The sequence below is a fragment of the Pristiophorus japonicus genome, chromosome 13 (assembly GCF_044704955.1).
Source record: "Pristiophorus japonicus isolate sPriJap1 chromosome 13, sPriJap1.hap1, whole genome shotgun sequence".
NCBI lineage: Eukaryota > Metazoa > Chordata > Chondrichthyes > Pristiophoridae > Pristiophorus > Pristiophorus japonicus.
The window spans coordinates 68,095,096-68,118,759 of NC_091989.1; the positions used below are offsets into that span (position 1 = coordinate 68,095,096).

Here is a 23,664-nt window from a genome sequence, read left to right on the forward strand (position 1 = left end):
TGAAGGAGCTCCGCATAGAGCACTTGCTTTGGGAGTCTCGTGTCTGGCATGCGAGCTATGTGGCCTGCCCAGCGAAGCTGATCAAGTGTGATCAGTGCTTCAATGCTGGGGATGTTGGCCTGGACGAGAACACTGATGTTGGTGCGCCTGTCCTTCCAGGGGATTTGCAGGATCTTGCAGAGACATCGTTGGCGATATATCTCCAGCGATTTGAGGTGACTTCTGTACATCGTCCATGCCTCTGAGTCATACACGAGGGCAGGTATTACTACAGCCCTGTAGATCATGAGAGCTTGGTGGTAGATTTGAGGGCCTGGTCTTTAAACACACTTTTCCTCATGTGGCCAAAGGCTGCACTGGAGGCAGTGTTGAATCTCCACATCAATGTCTGCTCTTGTTGATAAGAGGCTCCCGAGGTATGGGAAATGGTCCATGTTGTCAAGGGCCGCACCGTGGATCTTGATAACTGGGGGGCAGTGCTGTGTGGCGAGGACAGACTGGTGGAGGACCTTTGTCTTACCAATGTTTAGCGTAAGGCCCATGCTTTCACGTGCCTCAGTAAGTACATAGACTATATCCTGGAGTTCAGCCTCAGAATGTGCGCATCCGCGTTCTGTAGCTCAACGACAGAGGTTGAGGTGATCTTGGACCTGGCCTGGAGGCGACGTAGGTTAAACAGCTTCCCACTGGATCTGTAGTTTAGTTCCACTCCAGTGGGGAGCTTGTTGACCGCAAGGTGGAGCATAAGTGCTTTATAAAAGCACAGTCAAACATGTCCCGACATGCAGAATGGACAAATTAGGTTCCAGGTTCCATATGGAACTATTTGATGTGCATAAATTTAGAAAATATGAAAGTAATTGTGATTTGCAGCAACAGTGCACATTAACCAGCTCAAAAAAAATCACATTCCAGATTGGTATCGGAATAGAAGTTTATAACTGTAAACTGCGCACCCGTTTACCTTAATGAAGTGCAACCATCCTATAAAGCTAAATGTGCAAGAGGAAATGCATTCTTTAAATCAAGAAAGGCTTCTTCCTGCCAACACACATGCCTTCTCAACAAAAAGGCTAGGACAGTATAACCTACAGGCATCCCATAGGTGGTATCAATCTCACTCCGACTCGCCACCAGATGTATATTTAACTGCTCAGGGAAAAACCTCCTTTCTCTGCCTTCCCCACTTTCCACGCTGGCCTGTTGGTCCAGACTTGAGAGCAAATATCTGTTAGGACGAGGACTTGAACTGAAGGCTTTTAATTAGCTTTCATCATTGTAGTAATTGGCCACCTCAAGGAATAGTTTCCAACTGCTTTGAAGTGAAATGCAGTGCTGTATAATGATATTACAGGCCTTAAACATGCAATTGCATAGCAAAAAGATTCTGTTTAAAAATGCCCATGTCCAGTACACTGCCTTACCTGCAGCCTTACTGGGGGAAAAGAGTAGAGCACACTGAGTAGACTGCGATTCCATGCAGAGTTCCAAAGTAAACTGAAGTTGTTCTTCATTCTCGGCAGAAGCTTTAGGCCAGTGATGAAACAGCAACAATTAATTAGATTCAGCAATGAATATCAAAGAGTAGAAAACTGTAGGTGGAATACTTTCTGCTCAGAGTACTCCCACAATGTCTAGTTGAACCATAGAATCATATAGCAGAGAAGGAGACCATTCGGCCCATTGTGCCTGTGCCAGCATTTTGAAAGAGCTATCCAATTTTTCCCCAGTCCCCTGCCCTTCCCCATAGCTCTGCAAATTTTTCCCTTTCAAGCATTTATCCAGTTCCCCTTTCAGAGTTATTATTGCATCTTCTTCCAACATCCTTTCAGGCAGTGCATTCTAGATCATAACTTGTTGTGTAATAATATTTCTCATCTTGCCTCTGATTCTATTGCCAATTACAATAAATCTGTGTCCTCTGGTTACCAACCCTTATGCCACTGGAAATTGTTGCTCCTTATTCAATCTTTCAAAAACCCTACATGATTTTGAAATCTCCCTTAACCTTCTCTGCTCTAAGGAGCACAACCCCAGCTTCTCCAGTCACTCCCATAATTGAAGTCCTGCATTTCTGGTGCTATTCTAATAAATCTCCTCTGAGCCCTCTCTGAGGACTTGACATCCTTCATAAAAAGTGGCGCCCAGAATTGGACACAATACTCCAGCTGGGGCCAAACCAATGATTTATAACGGTTTAGCATAAATTCCTTGCTTTTGTACTCTGTGCCTCAGTTCATAAAGGCAAAGATCCCGTATGCTATTTTAAAAAAACACAGCTTTCTCAGCTTGTCCTGACACCTTCAAAGATTTGTGTACGTACCCACCCCAAGTCTCTCTGTTCCTGCACTCTTCAAAATTGTACCATTTAATTTATATTGCCTATCCTCATGCTCCCTTACAAAGTGCATCACTTCACACTTCTCTGCGTTAAATTGCATCTGCCATGTGCCTGCCCATGTCCTCCTGACGTCTGTTACTATCCTCTTCATTGTTTACTACATTTCCAAGTTTTGTGTAATCTGCAAACTTTGAAACTATGTCCTTTATACCCAAGTCCAGGTCACAAAAAGCAGTGGACCTAATACTGATCCATGGGGGCACCACTCTATACTTAAGTACTCTGAACATAAATATTGCTTTACAGTGTCTTCCATTAAATGAATAAATCCAAATGCAGACAATAAATTTTACATTAAGCTTAGAACATGGCATTCACAGCACAATGAAATGAAATTCTTTGTACCATTACACGAGTGAAAACGTTAGTGCTTTAAACACATTCAGGCAATTTTATCACTATATTCTGTAGGCAGAGTTTTTTTCCCCTGTATGAATGCTCACCAGCATACCCTACAGTAGAAAATCTGAGTCTCTTCAAGACAGGTTGACACAATAATGAAAGTAAATAGAGTAAACTAAGCGAGTTATCAGAATTTACAACATGGCAACTCGCAAGACATTGCAGTCTGGATTAGCTAGAAATGGGAATTTTTTTTGTCCAGTAGTACAAAGGCCAGACGGGTTTTCCTCTTACCCAGGCTCTTCAATGCTAAAACTGAAGGGCATACTATTAAATTTATCCAAGTGCACAAAATCAATATTTAATAAATCCAACAATTAGAAGGCAGAGGTCATCATCTCTCCCAGGGTTTTAACAGAACCTCAGATTCACAGGTCAATGTCTGCATGTGCATTACTATTTTCAACTTTTGTACTATGTAAACAAAAGAATAAGCTATCCATGCAATTTTTATGGTGCATTGAACAGAACAATATTCAGCTGGCAGAGTTTCTGGATCATTTTAGAAACTGTGAACAATCAATCTGGATTTTTTTTCATGTCATTTCATAACCAATATTATTTCTTGAGCATGAAATACCTCACCTCTCAAGAGGGTCTTGTCTGTGCAAACCTTACTGACGTATTGGGCTTGGTCCTTATCGTATGTTATTGCAACAGCTGTAACTGCAATCTACAAAAATGAACCAAGCGTGAGTGAAAGCTCCAATCCATATTATGGGGGTTGGATCATTAAAAATTTGTAAATGTTGTCAATATGGCATCTATGTACCTGGATTAATTCATCCTCTGGTAATGCGACGTTGAAATTCACATGACACAGACAGCAAGGTACCATGGAACGCAGTTTGAAATACAGGGTCTGGGGAATTAGGGAAACACTTATTTGATCAGATCGTCAGAGAAAAAAAACATGGCATTAGTTGCATGCAAATTATTTCTAAAACTGTGAAGAATCACTGCACTGTTTAGTGCCATAACTGCACGCAGCCACAAAACGACAAACTTATAAATATCTCCAGCTAAAGCACAGATTGCCATCTCGCAGGTCATTGTCAAAATGGAATATATTTACAGGAGCTTTTCAAATATTCTACTACTGTATTTCCAAATTCTTCTTACATGTGAACATACGAAATTGACTGGCAGAAAATGACCAGCTGGTCTATTAAGCCTGCCCCACGCCGTAATGACCGGAGCATCATGACTGAACACTTCCTGCCTCCCTTCCTCCCCGCAGCTATGTCATCTCCTGGGAGAGGCAGAAAATCAAAAAGCAGGACCAATAAGGAAAACTACTCTGGAAAATCTCTTTTGACTCCCTGAGGTGACCAAAACCAGTCCTGGGGATCACATGGACCGTGTTACTTATTCTTCCCGCACTTGGAAATCTATAATTGTAATACTTTAGTTACAAAAGATTTCTAAATTGAATACGATTTATCCATCTTCTACTATAACAGGGCTTTAATCATTTTCCATTAAAACAAAAAGCCCCTAGCTTTACTAAAGTTTGGAAGGGCTCCTATTCTATAGGAGCTTCAACATTCACCCCAATGAACATGGAAGTTAATGTAACAACTTGCATTTATACAGCACCTTTAACATAGAAAAACATCCCAAGGTGCTTCGCTGAGGGCACAAGCAGACAAACATGGATGCTGAACAAAAGCAGGAGATTTTTGGAGGGGTTACTAAAAGCTTGGTCAAAGATGTAGGTTTTTTAGGAGGGTCTTAAAAGAGAGCAAGGTGGAGAGGTGTAGAGAGGGCATTCCAAAACTTAGGCTTAGGCGGCTGAAGGCACAGCCACCAATAGTGAGGTGAAGGGGAGCGGTTATGTACAGGAGGCCAGAATCGGAGAAAGTGTGTGTTCTGGGAAGTTTGTACAGCTGGAGCAGCTTCCAGAGAGAAAGAGGGCCAACGACTGATATAAACAGCAACAAAATTGTTCATGTTTTTTTTGCCCTCACATCTGAGAAAGCACGTCCCAAGGTGTTTCAATGTTAAACAGGCTATATAGGTGCAAATTGTTGTTGATGTTTTCCACATTATTTCCAGCCTCTTACCTTCAGCAGATTTTCACAAAGATCACTAAAAGCTTTATTAAGCCACTGTGACGTGAGACTAGTAACGTTGTTTAACCGGAACACTCTCACTGAAGTGAACATCTAAAAGGAGAAAGAGAGAGGGAAACACAAGTTAGTCACGGGCACATTCCATTGAGGGCTGCAAGTGTAAAATTACAAATATTATTTGTTCCGGCTGTAGCTGGTAACTTTCTGAATAACCCATTGTAACGAAGGTTGAGTTCATGAATACTGAGCCTCGAACTTCACTGCTTGCAAATGCACGCCTGAAGTGGACTACTCTCATTCTTTAAAACTTGAAAGAATCAATTGTGTTAAAAATACAAATACCGAGTGACTATTTTTAAACAAAAATGTTACAAGTACTGTAGCAATTGCAATACAGGCATTGTAGCTAATACATATTCAGTAGTTTGCAAAGCATATGGAATCCTGGGCTTCATAAATAGAGATATTGAGTACAAAAGCCAGGAAGTTACGCTGAACCTTTATAAAGCTCTGGTTAGGCCACAACTGGAGTATTGCGTCCTATTCTGGTCACCAGACTTTAGGAAGGATGTGAAGGTTGTAGAGATTTACCAAAATGGTTCCAAGGATGATGGATTTTAGCTACAACGTAAGATTGGAGAAGCTGGGTTTTTCTCCTTGGAGTCAAGGAGGTTGAGGGGAGATTTAATAGAGGTATACAAAGTTATAACAGGTTTAGATAAGGTAGACAAAGAAAAGCTGTTCCCATTAGCTGATACAAGGAATAGGGAACACAGATTTACAGTTTTGGGCAAGAGATACAGGGGGCAGGGGATGTGAGGAAGAACTTCTTTACGCAGCGAGTGGTAATGACCTGGAACTCGCTGCCTACGAGGCTGGTGGAAGATGATCAATGATTTCAAAAGGAAACTGATCGGCACTTGAGGGAAATAAACTTGCAGGGCTACAGGGATAGAACAGGGGGAATGGGACTGACTGGATTGCTGAACAGAAAACCGGCATGGACTCGATGGGCTGAATGGCCTCCTTCTGTGCTGTCATGACTGTATGGCTCCAAATAGATCGATCTTCAACAACAAAAAACACCACATGAAACAAGATATAAAATGTCAGACCACCCTCCCTGCATGTGTGGGTATGGTGGGGGAGCAGGGTTCAATAAGTTTTATCTGGTCTTTTTAATACAGTATATTACGTTATAAAATCCTGCTTTGTTTCAACAGTTCCAGCACTGAACGGTTTGCAGATAAATGACATATTTGTGTCTTTTCAGAACCTAAATGCGTAGCATTGTTTAAGTCAAACAAGCAATCTAGTTATTAAAAAAAAATGACTCAAATGACATAATACAAGAGAACCATTTCTGGATTAGCAATATTTCTGTTTACATGCTGCATTGTACTTTGCAACACAGCTCATTGCAACTTCAAAATATTTTAGTGCCAAGCCTAGTAATATTGTACTAATTGGTTTAAAAAATATATTAATGTTTTTCTTCTTTAGGAAAGTAGAATCAGCCGAGATCCAAGGAACTAGGGTGAGCTCAAGAAGTAGGTGGGATTAGAGAAAAACAGTTTGCGTGACTGGAATGAGGCCATTTGAATTATAAAGAGATGAGACGAATCTTGAATCGGAGGAAAAAAAAAGTGATGGCAAATTAACCTCAGAAGTCAGTCAGTCATGGGATAAAATTGTCACAGATGTATTGTTAAATAAAAATCCTGGGCCAGCATCAACTTCCAGTCATCTATCTGCCGGATGGTGTACACTGACCACTTAGCTGGGTTTAGCAGGTCACCCACCACTGAATCACACAAAAACACACAAACTGCTTTCAAAGATTTTTTTTTTCCCAGTTGTGTGTTACTCTGCATTGGCCTTAAATACCTAACTCATATCCTCCACCAACAGATGGCAAGACAGCTGCCTGTCCAAGCACTCTTCAAATTCAAAACTAATTAGCATCTTTCACCCTTTGTACCATAGCATTGGTCTATATATAAACGCTTGGCATGTTCCCTCAAGGATTTATACATAGACTATTTCCTTTACAGTACGGTCACTATTTCCTTTACAGTACGGAATTACCAGCACACACCTTTCCCTGTGTCCCAAAGTCTCACTCTTCAGATTTATATACGTATAACGGCCCGAAGATTGCGGCATCTCCGAGCGCATACAATGTGCGCACACACCCGAAGAGGCTTCGCAAATGCTGGTTCTTTGCGCGCGATGCATATGCACGGAGAACCGGCTCTTGCAATTTGTCAACGCATGCATCCTTGGGAGAAGGGCCTTCGTGGGCGGAGATTTGAGCTATTTGCCCAACTCTTGCCCAGCGAATGTCCTTCAAACTCTTATGCCTGGTAAAAGCAGGTGGATAGCCTACATTCACCAGCGTAAGAGTTTTAAAACATAGAAAAAATACTTATTTTTATATTAAAAACCCTGTTTAAGAAGGTAAGTTTATTTTGAACACTATTAAAACATTTTGTTTAGTTCACAAAAATACATTTTTCTCGAAGACATTTAATTTAATGCAATTTCTATTCATTTTAAAAAAGTTAAGTGTGTTTTTAATTGATGTTTATGCTTTATTTGATTTTAGGGGTATTCACATTGATAGCAGTGGGAGCTCGGAACTCCGATTACTATGAATGAGAATACTACATTGTGATTGGTGGTCCAGGCCCACGTGATCCCAGGATATGTATACGCTCCTGGAAGAGATGGACCCGTATGCTAGGCCTCGAAGCGCAAGCCTACGTTCCTCCGGGACCACCAGGTATTTTTGTTGTTAAAATTTCAGTCAGAGGCATTCGCCAGCGGGGAATTTCGGGCCAGTATATCTGTAATCTCAGCATACAGGGTATCCCTCTTACTCTGTGCACTAGAGTTTTAAAACAAATGCAACATTTAATGTAACCCACCTAAAAGGAGCACCATTTGAATTGCCATGCTTTTGTTAGAATGTTAGATAACTTGCTCTCTTGAATGCTGCTCAGTTTCCACATACAAATGACGATCCAATCAACTAAATGGAAAAGTTGGCACTAAAAAGGAAACTGCACGCAGCAAAAAGGCAACTTTGGTCAAATCAAGAACCATGGGGCAGATGCAGAGTTTGCAAGTGCAGGCTGAGCTTCATTAAAGAAGAAATGTCTTCTCTGTGGCAGATAATCCAGCCTTTTTCTTTTGCTCAACTATTCAGTTTCCACATACAAGTGAATTGAGCCAGCACCGCCGCAAACCAGGGGTGGGATCTCGCAAGACTGAACACAGATGCCAGTGCCAAACTGATTTTCAGCCACCACATCAAGACGGCAATGTTTCATCAAAAGATGCACATCACTGCGTCTTGCAGACAGGGGCAGAAGAAATCTGCATCACGAGCAGACAAAATTGGAGCAGCAAACATTTTCATTTCCCAACTCATTTCACAAATGCTGCACAGATTTACCTGTAAATCAGACGTCCAATTGTTGATCCCTGGCATAATCTCTGTATTACAACTGTAAAAGCCTGTCAACATCAAATAAATTACAGAAAACGCATGAGTCAAGAACAACAAGTACACATTTAATTAACCAAGCGCTCAGCTCAGCAGAGACAGAGAACTTTTATGTATCAATGTGGAACACTCGGTTGAACTTCAACTTCTATCAATGTTGCATAAAAATATTAGGAAATGCAATGGCACAGAAATTAGAAAAGGATAAAGAGAAGCACAATGCACTATTTTAAAGCATTTGTTTTAAAAAATAAACAAAGGTTAAAAAATCCATTGTGTTAGCATCCTCCTGTGAGCTTACCAGATGGTGTGGGAGCATCTGTCAACAATGAATGAATATCTTCAACAGCGTCAGCATCATCAATCTGAAATATAGTGCAGTGTTATTAAAGCCCTGATCTGGGTCAGTGGAATATAGCGCAGTGCAGTAGCGCAGAGTGTAGGAATAAACGGGTCATTTTCAGATTGGCAAGCTGTAACAAGTGGGGTGCCGCAAGGATCTGTGCTTGGGCCCCAGCTATTCACAATCTATATCAATGAGTTGGATGAGGGGACCAAATGTAATACAGGTGCAGCATCGAAAATCTGGTGTTCCGGAATCCAGACCGATCGGTGGCAGGGTCGTCCAGAATCCATAAACTGTTCCAGGATCCGGGCCCGCCGACCTCTCCGCTGCTGTCCTTACCTCGAAGCCGCTTGCCTCGCCCCGCTGCCCTTACCTCTGGGCTTCAACACCGGCTCGCCTGAACACCACCTCGGTGGGGCCCCGAACCTCTCTCCTCAGCAGGGCCCCGACCCCCTCACCTCGGTCTCTTCCCCCACCCTCCCCCGGATTTGACGTTCCGAAATCCGGAAATACCTGACCCTGGGCTCGGGTGTTTCCGGATTCGTGACGTCAGAAAGATGATCGAAAGTCCAGAAAAGCCTGGAATCCGGAACGACCTTGGTCCCGAATTCTCGACGCTGCACCTGTATATCCAAGTTTGCTGATGATACAAAGCTAGGTGGAAATGTAAGTTGTGAGGAGAATGTAAAGAGACGTGAAGGGGATACAGACAGGCGAAGTGAGTGGGCAGGAACATGGCCAATGGAATATATGTGGAGAAATATAAAGTTATCCAGTTTGGTAGGAAAGTAGAGAAGCATTTTTTAAATGGTGAGAGATTGGGAAGTATTGGTGTTGAGAGAGCTGGGTGTCCTTGTACACGAATCACTGAAAGTGAACATGCAGGTACAGCAAGCAATTAAGAAAGCAAATGGAATGTTGGCCTTTATGACAAGAGGATTTTAGTCTAAGAGTCAAGACGTCTTGCTACAATTATATAGGGCCCTGGTGAGACCGCTCCTGGAGTATGTGTACAGTTTTGGTCTTCTTACCTAAGGAAGGATACAGTTGCCAATGAGGGAGTGCAACGAAGGATCACCAGACTTATTCCTGGAATGGGGGTGGGGGGGGGGAGGTGTCCTATGAGGAGACATGGAGTAGACTAGGCCTATATTATCTAAACATACAAAATTCTTACAGGGCTAGACAGAGTAGATGCATGGAGGATGTTTCCCCTGGCTGCGGAGTCTAGAACCAGGAGTCACAGTCTCAGAATAAGGGGTTGGCCATTTAGGACTGGGAGGAGGAGAAACTTCTTCACTCAGAGGGTGATGAATTCTCTACCCCAGAGGGCTGTGGCGGCTCAGTCTTTTGAGTACATTCAAGACATAGATCGATAGATTTTTGGATATTAAGTGAATCAAGGGATATGGGGATAGTGCAGGAAAGTGGAGTTGAGGTAGAAGATCAACCATGATCTCACTGAATGGCGGAGCAGGCTCGAGCAGCCGAATGGCCTACTCCTGCTCCTAATTCTTATGTTAAAGCCCCAATCTTGTTCAGTGGAATATAGCGCAGTATTATTAAAGCACTGATCTGGGTCAGTGGAATATAGTGCAGTTAAAAAAAATCTACAGATGTATTTTTTTACACTCTGAACAAGAACACAGGGCTGCTAACTAATAAAGATGTCCTTACCTCTAACACAAAGGCATCCTTTTTTCCATGTGAAAGATCCAGTTCTGAAACATCATCTGAACTTTCGGATTGGGACCTAAAGAGCCTAGAACGCTGCCTTGTTTCTGGGATCGGCGATCCAAGCACCTCCTCTAGTATCTCCTATTGTCAAATGTGTGTAGGACAGGAAGTAAATGTTGCTTATGAAAATATTCCACTAATTCTTTCCTCTCCTGCTCCACAAAAGCATTGATATATTGCAGGGGTACAGTTCCAAAGGCTCTGGTCACCTTCCAGTACCTCATGTAAGTGGCGATGTGAGACGAGACAGTGATTGCTGCAGGCTATTCGAGTGCTATTGGGGGAACGGAAGGGGTCATTCATCACCAAACCCCGTTCTATCTTCAACCGACACCCAAACCCATGGACTTCCTACTGGAGAGATTCAGAGTGGGAACTTCAGCCACTTGCCCTTCCGTAGTCAAGAGGTGTTGTGGTTAACTGCACTGCCTCAGCCACCGTCAGAGCTTAGATCACTTCATGTGAACGTTGGACGTTCCTGGTTTGTATGGCCCTCCTGCTCACTGTTAACTAACAAGCTATTGGAAGCCATAGGTCTCACAATTTTGAAATACATTTAAATTTGTTGAATCCAGGCTGGGTAATTCAGATTTGTGCAGGATCAAATCCACTTTCGTTTATTTCCAAATTTTTTTTTATAAAACAGAACTCTGCACAATTTACATGATGCCTTGCAGAGGCCCAGGGGAGGCGCGAGTTCGGGGCCAGGGGCGGCACAGGCCAGCCCACACTGCGATATATTTGTGCACTAGGTCCATGCAGCAGAGCAGGTCTCCAGTCGTCTTGGTTAATCCTTGCCACTGGACCAAGACCTAGCTCTGTCAAGCCCGTATGGTGGCTGGTGTGCAACGGCCACACGTTAAAAAAATTCACGCACAGGCATCTTCCACCCTTCAGGATGTAGTTCGGGTCCTTCACTGAAACACCTGTGAACTCATCCTTTTTTTGCATGGAAGCATGTCATCCTCGTTTCGAGGGACCGCCAATGATGATGATGACTTGCAGCTGCTTGTATTTGGAAAGTACTGTGGATTGACCATTTCCCAACTGAAAACATTCTCAGTGGGTTTTGGCAACTTGTGGTTCTTGGGGTGTTTAGCTAGACAGTGGTGGGGTGCAGTGAGGTGCAATCCGTGCATTATGTGCTTATGGAAATTGGAAAATACCAACATTAGTTGTGGGCAATGCCATGTTACATTACAGCTGTAGGGAGGGGGGGGGGGGGTGAGGGTGCAGTTCTGGGTGCTAAAAGTGAGAACGATTCAAGTCTGCCAGCTACAGTGAGCCTGTCTCATTGAAAGCAGGCTGAATAGGCATTTGGGGAATAAGGCCAGTCACAGCTCTGGTGGATCCTGTAGTGTATTTGCTTCATGGGTTCTTTACTTAAGAATTCATAGTAATTCATAGCTAATAAACCAACTAAATAGTTGGTTTATTTGCAAAATGTTTAACAATCACACTACACAGTACCAGTTCATCCACCAGGCTCTCAACTATGGGCTCCAACTGGCTGAGGTTTTATTGAGTCTTGAGCATCATGTGACTGGCTAAGCCACTCACAACTCAACAGCTCCACAACTATTTTGTAGTTGTGGAGCTGTTGAGTTGGGAGTGGCTCCACAAACCTGTGAGCAAACTCTCAGGTGCATACATTACAGGTCCCATTATACGATAATTGGTGTGAAGCCAAAGTGGTTTAAAATATAAAGCTACTTTTAAGGTGGTCCCACTCTGCTACTGATAAATGATCGGATGCAAACTGTAGTCATCCCCCACCAAGACTGTGCTGATGTCACACGAAAACTGCAATGAATCAATGCAAAATCTTTAGTATGACTGGCCCACTAATGAGGTATTTAAATCTTTAAAGCTGTTGCCACTTAGTACAAGCTTCAATTTTTTTTTAAAAAGCCAGAACTATATTAACTTGATAAACACCATTTCCAGATACACTCAGCAGCCTCCAGCCACTGGTGTCCAATCACACACGAGGCAGGATCTGTAAATGGCATCAGGCTGTGACAGGAAGATCTCTGTTCCGTGACAGCACATCACTCGTTGAACTTTCAAATCAATTCAGGCGGGTAACTAGCAGTTTCAGAATGTAAGGTGAATCTTTTTCTTTATAAAACAGTGATGTATAAAGTATGACCAGACACTTGTCATATCAGAGCTGCACCTCCTTGTAGGAACAGCACAGGATGAGTGTAATTTATGTGACTTAGAAATATGAACACAACAAAAATAAATGCTTTCTTTTTACGACTCATCAGTCATAGTTCCATACCACCACATTTTACAAGCCTCTTTAAATAAAACAGCTGCTATTAACTTATTCTACTCGGACAATTTAATATATAAAATTAAAAACTTTGATATTTATGCACTCAGTACATTATTAAATATAATAGAAATGGATTATCCATGACCATCATTTTCACAAGGCTACAAAAAGTATACTTTTGCTTACCTCTCCTGGAATCACCTATCATTACCATTAGGAATGAAGAGCGCATGACTGTAGCATGCCAAAAACGCTGCTCAGTGGTCATAGGAACAGGAGGAGGTCATTCAGTCCATCAACCCAGTTCTGCCATTAAATGGCTGATCTGTACCTCAACCCAATTTACTCGCCTTTGCACAAAATCCCATGATGCCCTTAACTAACAAAAATCTATCAACCTCATTCCTGAAAGCTTCAACTGATTTCAAGCATCCACAAACCTTTGGCAGGGAGAGTTCCAGATTTCTATTAACCTTTTGTGTGAAGAAATGGTCTTCGTCATGCAAATAATCCATGCTAACCACATATTATCTAGCTATGCAGCCACTGCTGACCAGACTACAATAATCAATTCCACAGCAACACATTGCAGCAGCGTTAGATTTTGTGTCTACTTCAAGTTTTTTTTTTTAAACCCTATTTTTTTAATTAGCATACAATTTAAACTGAGCTAAAATATAACATTTTGACTGACATTTTTACTGGAAGTCACACTGTTGACCATCTACATGAATTTTTAACCTCCCGGCTGGGAAGCTATGGCCTTTACTGTTGCTCCACTATTCAGTCATCCTCATATTTTTGATCTTGGGTATGTCGAAGGTCTTCAATTTCAGATGACAAGCCCTGAACGTTGGAATATGTCATTAAATTCTTATAATTGTTTTGTTATGCAGATAAAGATTCTTATTGTGAAATGCTTCACTATAAAAGGGAGGCTCACCCTTGAATATATGACTATGCAACTCATCCCCATGGCCTGGAATCAAGTCAGCTTATCAAAAATAAACAAGCCCCACACAAAGTCTACTGATACTTTCCTTTGGTTTACATTAAATCACACACAAACATGCTTGTACTTACTGGAGGATTTATCTCATAAATCTCCCTGTTCTTTATGATCATATCATTAATCTTTTTCTGCATATTTGATATATGTTGTTCATAAGAAGAGTCACTTGGAGTCTTCCCTGTAACCTGTATACCACCTGGAGAGGGCAGTGCAGTCAGATATAGACCAGTTGCAGACTAGAAGAAAGACAAAAAAAAAACAAGAAAAAACATTAAATCATAAAATGTAATGGCAGTTTCCATTATAAATATGGACAAAGGGATTGAAAATGGAAAAAGTTAATGGGCAGTGTGCACAGATTTAAGACTTTGATATATTATCGATTAAGAGCCCTTTGACGCTGAACTTGTGACACCAAAACAGGCAGCTCAGACAGTCCATGTTATGCTCCACATCATTAGTCCCAATTGTACATGCTCGCTCTGTTCCCATTATCTTTTTATTCCTCTGTCCTTCATCTGTCTATCGCACCTTACCGTTCTTAAATGTCGATATGGTCTGCTTCAATCACTAATATTGGTAGTGTATTCCACTGCCTCGTCACTCTCAATGCAAAAAATGTTCTCGACACTTTGCCCTAAATCTCTTGCATTTAATCTTACATTTATGCCTTATTCCTTCCCATCTCAACTCTATTTTGTCCAGTCTCTTCCGACCTACATCCGCGACCCTTCCGACAACCTCCGTGCCACTTTAACAGTTTCTAGTTTCTTGGCCCTAATTGTCTCCTTTTCACCATGGGCTTCCAGTCCCTCTACACCCCCACTTGGACAGCCTGTGGACCCTCCGCTTCTTCCTTGAATGGATTCACAATCAGTCCCCATCCACCACCATCCTCCTCCTCCTCCTCCTCCTCCTCCTCCGCCACCTGGCTGAACTTGTTCTTACATTGAACAACTTCTCCTTCGATTCCTCTCACTTCCTGAAAATAAAAGCTGTCGCTATGGAAACCGGCATAGGTCCTGGCTTTGTCTGTCTTTTTGTGGGATACGCGGAACATTCTTTGTTCCAGTCCTCATCTCTCAGGTCGTTTTTCGGTACATTGATAACTGCATCGGTGCTGCTTCCTGTTCCTGCCCCAAACTGAAAAATTGCATCAATTTTGCAGAACCACGATAGGGTTCCCCTTGTCCTGCACGCCACCAGCCTCCACATTCAACGGATCCTCCTCTGCCAGTGTGATTCCTCCACTAAACACATCCACCCCTCCCCTCCCAGCATTCCGAAGGGACAATTCCCTCAAACACCCTGATCCACTCTCCTAACATCCCCAATACCCACTCACCTTCCCATGTATGCGCAGGAGATGCAATAACCTGCCTATTTACTGTCCAAGGCCCCAAACAATCCTTCCAGGTGAAACAGCGATTTACTTGTACTTCTTTCAATAGAGTATACTGTATTCGCTGCTCATGATGCAGGCTCCTCTATATTGGGGAGACCAAACCAAATTACGTGATCGTTTTGCTGAACAATTCCGTTCAGTCCGCAAGGGTGATCCTGAGCTACCGGTCGCTTCGCATTTTAATTTCCGTCCCACTCCCACTCTGACCTCTGCCTCCTACGAATGAAGCTCAATAGAAGCTCGAGGAACAGCACCTCATTAGGCACTAGGCACTTTACAGCCTTCCGGACTCAACATCGAGTTCAACAGTTTCAGACCATAAACACTGCCCCCATTTTTTCAGACAGGAGGTGCTGGTAATAATTCTGTTGTCATTTACAGCTCCTCTAGACCCATCTTTTGTTTCTTTACTTGTCCCATTAACATCCCTTTTGGCCTTGCCCCATCATCCCTTTTGTCATTTAATCTCTCCTGACTTCTATTCTATCACAGACCTTCCCTTTTGTTCTTTCCTCCCCATTCCCCTTTCCCTGCCTCTGTACTTGCTTCAAAGTTCTTCCAGTTCTGACAAAGGGTCATTAACCCGAAACATTAACTCCGTGTCTCTCTCCACAGATGCTGCCCGAGTATTTCCAGCATTTTCTGTTTTTATTTCAGATTTCCAGCAAGCGCAGTATATTGTCTTTATATTTTATGCCTCATTGTTCTGGACCCTCAATCAATGGAAACGTCCTGCTCCTGCCTGCTCTGAACTATCTCTTTCTAGTAGCTATTCTTTATTATCCTAATATTATGTCATGGAAATTTGTAACAGAATTTTACTTCAGTTTATAAATTCTTTAAAAGCATAACAAAAGGTAGGCTTTAAACCCATCAAATAAGTGAATGCGGAACTTCATTTCAGACTTTTTAAAAGTTGTGGGCATTCGTGGAATTAATCCCGGCTTAATGAAATATATAATATTTTAATGTTGATCTGTGCTAGGGGGCGAACAGTGTTCTGTTAGATTCAGTGAAACAGTTACTCACAGCAAGGCCCAGCAACATGTTTTCACCAACTGTAATCTGAATCCTGAGCCCAAAGAGTGCATTCATTGCTCTTAGTTTAAGTTTATTCATCAGCTGGGTGTGAAGTTCATACTCCATGAATGGCAGCAGATTGCTTATTGCTGTGGCATTGGCCTCGCCCTGTGTTTTCTTCTTCTGACGACACAGCCTACATCACCGAGAAAACAGATGTCAGCACACCTTACATCTTATTCTTAGCAATCTAGAACATGGGGGCATAGTTTCAGAATAAGGGGTCGCCCATTCAAAATGGAGATGAGGAGGAATTTCTTCTCTGAGGGTTGTGGATCTGTGGAATTCTCTACCCCAGAGAGCTGTGAAGGCTGGGTCATTGAATATATTTAAGGTGGAGATAGACAGACTTTTGAACAATAAGGGAGTCGAGGGTTATGGGGAGCGGGCAGGGAAGTGGAGTTGAGGCAAGATCAGATCAGCCATGATCGTATTGAATGGTGAAGCAGGCTCAAGAGGCTAAATGGCCTACTCCTGCTCCTATTTCTTCTGTTCTTATGCTGTTCCCCAAGCCGTAATCAGGTCAAAAAGATCCAAGCACAAAGAGCACATTACCTAGCCTGAATTAAGCAGCCTTTTCCAGTTACTGCCGCTTCTAAGGGAGGTTCGATTGTGGTGAAGAGAACATCTGGAACTTTCTGCTTCCGACAAACATAACAATATGTAAGGTGTGCAGGGAAAGGCATATTTAACTCATCATAAGGAATGTGACAGAAATTGCAGCCCAGAGATAATGGATCATCCAATCTGGAAAAAGGAGACATGTTCTAATAAGATCTTTAACCTTCAAATAACTGAACACAATTAACTTTTGCAAGCATTTGGAAAAGAGCATACTCAGTTCCTTTAAGGGTTTACAAACTAGTTAATACAACTGCTTCTCTTGTGCCTTTTAAATAAAATAATTCACCCTCATTTTGCTGCTAACTTCCTGCGGCTCAAAAGAAAAGATCAACTGTTAATCTTATTAACCTGTTCAAGAGACATTTCCCGCTGCAACAATCCACAAAGATAAAGCATATTTTGTGCAGTAATATGTACATTCCAAAAAATTCTGTCATAGCTGTATCGACAGAATTGTATTCTGAAAGAAATTAGAACTCCACTTGGCTTTTCAAAAATTATATAGTGCTCTAAACAGGTAAATTTGGCTTGTTACTGTGGGACATTCAGAAGAGAAGGGGCTAAACCAAGCATTATACTGGTCGCTTACATAAACAAGCATGATCTTTGCCAATTCATAATTGAAATCACACTTCAGTTTCACTTTCCTGAATCTTTAATCAAAATCACATGAAACGCAAGACATTTTCTCCAGTTGCAAAGTGGAAAATCAGCAAGCGATATTAGAGAATTAAATATGGTTAGTATTTTAGATAGTTACCTTGATGCAAGCTGTTAGGTAACACAACAGCAGCATTTCAATTTCTTGCCAAATTCGATGCCAAATTTCAAACTTTTGTTAGTAGAACGAAATGAATTGTTTGGACCTGCCCCCTCCACTGTAATAGTTTAACCTACCCTAATATAGAAGCACTATCCTGGCACTGAAGAAAAAAATCAAACTCTCCCTTCTCTGACCCTGTGGAAAAGAAGCTAGGCTGCCTTGACAACCTGTGTTCACTGCAGCCTTCCATACTGCAGTCTTGAAGCATCTTTGGATTCAGTACAGCCGCAGTGCCTGAAGCAGACAAGATACAGACTTCCTCACTGTGGAAAATAAATTAATGGAAAATTATTTGGACGTTGCATCAAACAAAGGAAAGCGCAGGAAAAAAAAAGTATTCATTTTCAAATCCAAGATAATCATAACACTGTTTTGCATGCTGTGACACAGAAGGACATGTATAAATGCATAGCTTAATAATGGTGAAAAGGTTGTGCAAAAATGCCATTAAAGGCAACGTGGAAAAAATTGTCCATATTTCAGTTGGCTATTACCACCATTTTATATCTATGGGCAACTTAATCTGACAGTGGCGAGCTTCTCTTCAATTCCCTGGTTGTTCCCTCTGCTGCAGCCCCCATCTCCGCTCTCTTAAGTCCAGGGGGAGCAGATTTGAACATTGAACATTCATTGCCAGATCTGGCTGGACCACATAAAATACTATTGGGTCCCACTGTCTTCTGTCAAAACTGCTCACTACTCCAAAATATAACCCCCGGCTGCTTCTTTTCACTACAAACAGTCTTCTTAAACCCTGCCTCTGCTCCCTCCTCCCTCGCCTCTTAAGTGCAAGGAGCTTATGGACGTTTTGTTGCCAAGATCGAGACCATCCATTCAGCTGCCTCTACCACTTCCTTCCCTTCCCCTAGCCAAACAAACCAAATGTCCCCTAAGGTTCCCTCCTGCCCCGCCCCATAACTGGCATCTTTCTCGAGTTTCACTAACTCTCCTCATGTCCTCTCAAAGCTCAGTTTATCCATGAGACCCACCTCTTGCTCCCTCGTCCCTATTCCCACCAAACTGCTGACCACCCAACTTCCCTTCCTGGACCCCATGTTAGCTGATATTGTTAACGGTTTCTTCTCTGCAGGTACTGTCCCCTTCCCCATCAAATCTGCAGTCATCATCCCCTTCCACAAAAAAAACCCACCCGTGACCTCTCTGTCCTTGCAAACTACCGCCCCATCTCCAATCTCACTTTCCTCTCCAAGGTCCTTGAACGTATCGTCACCTCCTAAATCAGTGCCCATCTTTCACGCAACTCCATGTTTGAACCTCTCCAAATCAGGTTTCTGCCCTGCCACAGCATTGAAATGATACTTATCTAGTCACAACTGACATCCTATGTGACGGTGACCATGGTAAACTAAATCTCCTCATCCTTCTCAACTGGTCTGCAGCCTTTGACACGGTTGACCCCATCATCCTCCTCCAATGCCACTCCTCCATCGTCCAGCTGGGTGGGACTGCCAACACCTGGTTCCATTTCTATCTATCCAGTGGTAGCCAGACAATCACCTTCAATAGCTTCTCTTCCCACTCCCACACCACCTCTCGAGTCCCCCAAGGGTCAATCCTTGGCCCCCTCCATTTTTTCATCTACATGCTGCCCCTCGGCAACATCATCTGAAAACATGTCAGATTTCACATGCAAGACACCCAGTTCCACCTCACCACCACCTCTCTCGACTCCTCCACTGCCCCTGATTGGACACGCTGCTTGGCCAACATCCAGCACTGGATGAGCAGAAATTTCCTCCAACTAAATAGTGGGAAGACCAAAGCCATTTTCTTCTGTCCCCGCCACCAACTCCGTCCCTCTACCTGGAAATTGCCGAATACATAAGAACATAATAGGAGCAGGAGTAGGCCACCTGGCCCCTCGAGTCTGCTCCACTATTTAATAAGATCATGGCTGATCTGATCATGGACTCAGCTCCACTTCCCTGACCGCTCTCCATAACCCTTATTGCTCAAAAATCTTTTTATCTCCACCTTAAATATATTCCATGACCCAGTCTTCACAGCTCCCTGGGGCAGAGAATTCCACAGATTTACAACCCTCAGAGAAGAAATTCCTCCTCATCTCAGTTTTAAATGGGCGGCCCCTTATTCTGAGACTATGCCCCCTCATTTTAGTTTCCCCTATGAGTGGAAATATCCCCTCTGCATCCACCTTGTCGAGCCCCCTTATTATCTTATGTGTTTCGATAAGATCCCCTCTCATTCTTCTGAACTCCAATGAGTATAGGCTCAACCTATCTTCATACATCAACCCCTTCATCTCCGGAATCAACCTAGTGAATCTTCTCTGAACAGCCTCCAATGCAAGTATATTCTTCCTTTAATACGGAGACCAAAAGTGTACACAGTACTCAATACCCTGTACAGTTGTAGCAAGACTTCTCTGCTTTTATATTCTATCCTCCTTGCAATAAAGGCCAACATTCCATTTGCCTTCCTGATTACTTGCTGTACCTGCATGCTAACTTTTTGTGTTTCATGCACAAGGACCCCCAGGTACTTCTGTACTTTGCAATTTTTCTCCATTTAAATTATAATTTGCTTTTCTATTTTTTCTGCCAAAGTGGATAACTTCACATTTTCCCACATTAGACTCCATCTGCCAAATTTTTGCCCACTCACTTAGCCTGTCTATATCCCTTTGCAGATTTTTTGTGTCCTCCTCACAATTTGCTTTCCCACCCATCTTTGTATCATCAGCAAACTTGGCTACATTACACTCGGTCCCTTCATCCAAGTCATTAATATAGATTGTAAATAGTTGAGACCCAGCACCGATCCCTGTGGCACTCCACTAGTCATTATTTGCCAACCAGAAAATAACCAATTTATCCCCACTCTGTTTTCTGTTGGTTAACCAATCCTATATCCATGCTAATATATTACCCCAACCCCGTGAACTTTTATCTTGTGCAGTAACCTTTTCGGTGGCACCTTATCAAATGCTTTCTGGAAATCCAAATACACCACATCCACTGGTTCCCCCTTATCCTCCTGCTTGTTACATCCTCAAAGAGCTCCAGCAAATTTGTCAAACATGATTTCCTTTTCATAAAACCATGCTGACTCTGCTTGATTGAATTATGCTTTTCCAAATGTCCGGCTACTGCTTCCTTAATAATGGACTCCAGCATTTTCCCAACAGATGGTCGGCCAACTGGTCGATAGTTTCCTGCTTTTTGTCTACCTCTTTTTTTTTTTTTAAAATAGGGGCGTTACATTTGCAGTTTTCCAATTCGCTGGGACTGCCCTAGAATCCAGGGAATTTTGGTAGATTACAACCAATGCATCCACTATCTCTGTAGCCATTTCTTTTAAGACCCTAGGATGTAAGCCATCAAGTCCAGGGGACTTGTTTGCCTTTAGTCCCATTATTTTATTGAGTACTACTTCATCTGGTGTGGTGTCCGATTTGAACCAGAGATGAGCTTCCGACCTCAACCACTAGAACTAAGACTGCCTACCTCCACCTCACCCGTCTCCATGACTGCCTCAGCTTCCCTACTGCTGAAACTCTCATTCCTGCCTTTGGTACATCAAGACCTGACTATTGTACTGCTCTCCTGGCTGACTTTCCATCTCCCATCCTCCATAAACTTGAGCTCACCCAAAGCTCTGCTGCCCGTATCCAATGTTCCCTTTAAGCAGCTGTATGGAGTTCCCACGCAACTCGTTCACCAGCTTCTAAATGCAAAAGCCGCATATGCACGTATTTTTGAATGGGTGCGGCCCCCCAAAAAATTAGAGGGAACATTGCCCATATCCTAACTCACACCAAGTACCATATATCCTGTGCGCCCTGACCTACATTGGCTTCCTGTCCGGTAACACCTCGATTTTAAAATTCTCATCCTTGTTTTCAAATCCCTCCCCAGCTCTGGTACCCCCTCCAGCCCGACAACGCTCCGAAATCTCTGCACTCCTCCAATTCTGCGCATCCCTAATTTTAATCGCTCCACCATTGGTGGCCGCGCCTTCAGCTGCTGAGGCCCAAGGTTGGGGAATTCCCTCCCGAAACCTCTCTTCCTGTCTCTCCTCCTTTAAGATCCTCCTTAAAACCAACATCTTTGACCAAGCTTTTGATCACCCATCGTAATATCTCCTTATGTGGCTCGGTGTCAAATTTTGCCCGATAGCCCTCCTGTAAAGTGCCTAGGGACATTTTACTATGTTAAAAGTGCTATATAAATACAAGTAGTTTGATGGCACTTTGCACTAAATTTCCTAATTTTTTGGACCCTCAAGGAGACCAGCAGTTGGTAGCATTTGTTCTGGGATCAGCAAGTAGTGAATTAGCCTCAGATCATTACAAATGAATCAGTCTGTTCTGGGATCCTATGTAGAATGACACCGAAATGAATGAGCAAGGAAGGCAAGACTTAAAACATCCATCTTAACTAGCGTAACAATTGTAAACAAATTTACTACGCAATACCATATATGGAAACTTTTTGGGGGGGGGCATAGAACTGAAGCAGGAAGAGTATTTTAAACAAAATATTCTAGCCCCCAATCTCTCTCCCCCTTTAATGTGCAACTAACATTGCACAAAACTGCATCATTTGAAAATCTCCGCCATTAATTACATAGCTATTGCATATATATGCATATATACACACACACTATTCATACATATTAAGTTCTGGATTTTGAAACTTATTCCAAATATTAAACTGTGAAAATACTGGCTGTCAAGACAAAATAGAAACATAGAAATTAGGTGCAGGAGCAGGCCATTCGGCCCTTCGAACCTGCACCACCATTCAATAAGATCATGGCTGATCATTCAACCTCAGTACCCCTTTCCTGCTTTCTCTCCATACCCCTTGATCCCTTTGGCCATAAGGGCCATATCTAACTCCCTTTTGAATATATCTAACAAACTGGCCTCCACAACTTTCTGCGTTTATAAAATATGTATAGCATAGTACAAAAATATACTGCTTCCAAATACCTACACCATATAGAGGACACACAATAAACGTTTCATAGAAAAATTGCGCTCACCAGATGCTAGTTGATTCACTGTATCCAACTACTGCATGGCATCCTAGAGCTTTGCCATGTGACTTGATTTCCTGCCGGATTTCCGCCCACCAAGCATCACGAGTTTCAGGTTCATCTAAGTAGGGGAAGCAAAAAGAAGAAATCAAATGGACAAGTAAAGATTATTAATGTAACACAAGATATAACCACACTAATCTCTGAAGAATTCCATTCCCTCATCTTCTGTGACATTGACAAGTTTTCACATCCATAAAAACTGAAGAAATGGTTGCACAGCAGTATGAACAACACTCCCCGAACAGAACAAGATATATGCTCCAGTAAAATATAGCTTTCTGGTGACAGAGTATTAAAAAAAAGCTGGCATCACTAAAAGCGACCATGAAGCTGTTGAATTGTCGTTAAAAATTAACTGGTTCACTAATGTCCTTTAGGGAAGGACACCTGTTGTCCTTACCCAGTGTGGTCTATATGTGACTCCAGTTCCACCCCAATGTGGTTGACTCTCAACTGCCCGCTGAAGTGGCCGAGTGAGCTACTCAGTTGTATCAAACTGCCAACAGTTCAAGAAGGTGGTCCATCACCATGTTCTCAGGGCAACCAGGGATGGGCAATAAATGCAGGCCTTGCCAACAATGTCCACATCCTGAGAATTATTTTTAAAATAATGTTGAAGATTTCACTTAAATTATCCTTCATCGTCACTGTGTCAAAATCCTGGAACTCCCTCCCTAACAGCACTGTGGGAGCACCTTCACCACACGGACTGCAGCGGTTCAAGATCACGGCTCACCACCACCTTCTCAAGTGCAACTGGGGACGGGCAATAAATGTTGACTTTGCCAGTGATGCCTACATTCCGTGAATGAATTAATTAATAAATAAATATATATTTATATAGCTTTTAAATTATACCATTTGTCATCAGAAAGA

The 23,664-nt window shown here is 42.5% G+C and overlaps 1 protein-coding gene across 6 annotated transcripts in view; it reads right to left on the reverse strand.

Annotated features, from left to right (window-relative positions):
* The window catches only part of c2cd5 (C2 calcium dependent domain containing 5), a 106,769-nt gene that overhangs the window by 24,192 nt on the left and 58,913 nt on the right, over window positions 1–23,664 (reverse strand). For 5 of the 6 annotated variants that reach the window (XM_070897604.1, XM_070897603.1, XM_070897608.1 and 2 more), the window contains 12 exons: window positions 22,732–22,846; window positions 17,775–17,963; window positions 16,809–17,000; window positions 16,203–16,389; window positions 13,840–14,004; window positions 10,413–10,553; window positions 8,691–8,754; window positions 8,339–8,400; window positions 4,870–4,971; window positions 3,576–3,665; window positions 3,389–3,476; window positions 1,425–1,526 (listed from right to left, as the gene is read on the reverse strand). In XM_070897604.1, the coding sequence (XP_070753705.1) occupies window positions 1,425–1,526; window positions 3,389–3,476; window positions 3,576–3,665; window positions 4,870–4,971; window positions 8,339–8,400; window positions 8,691–8,754; window positions 10,413–10,553; window positions 13,840–14,004; window positions 16,203–16,389; window positions 16,809–17,000; window positions 17,775–17,963; window positions 22,732–22,846 (1,497 nt within the window). The remainder of the gene's footprint in view (window positions 1–1,424; window positions 1,527–3,388; window positions 3,477–3,575; window positions 3,666–4,869; window positions 4,972–8,338; window positions 8,401–8,690; window positions 8,755–10,412; window positions 10,554–13,839; window positions 14,005–16,202; window positions 16,390–16,808; window positions 17,001–17,774; window positions 17,964–22,731; window positions 22,847–23,664) is intronic. The other variant, XM_070897605.1, reaches the window with a different exon arrangement.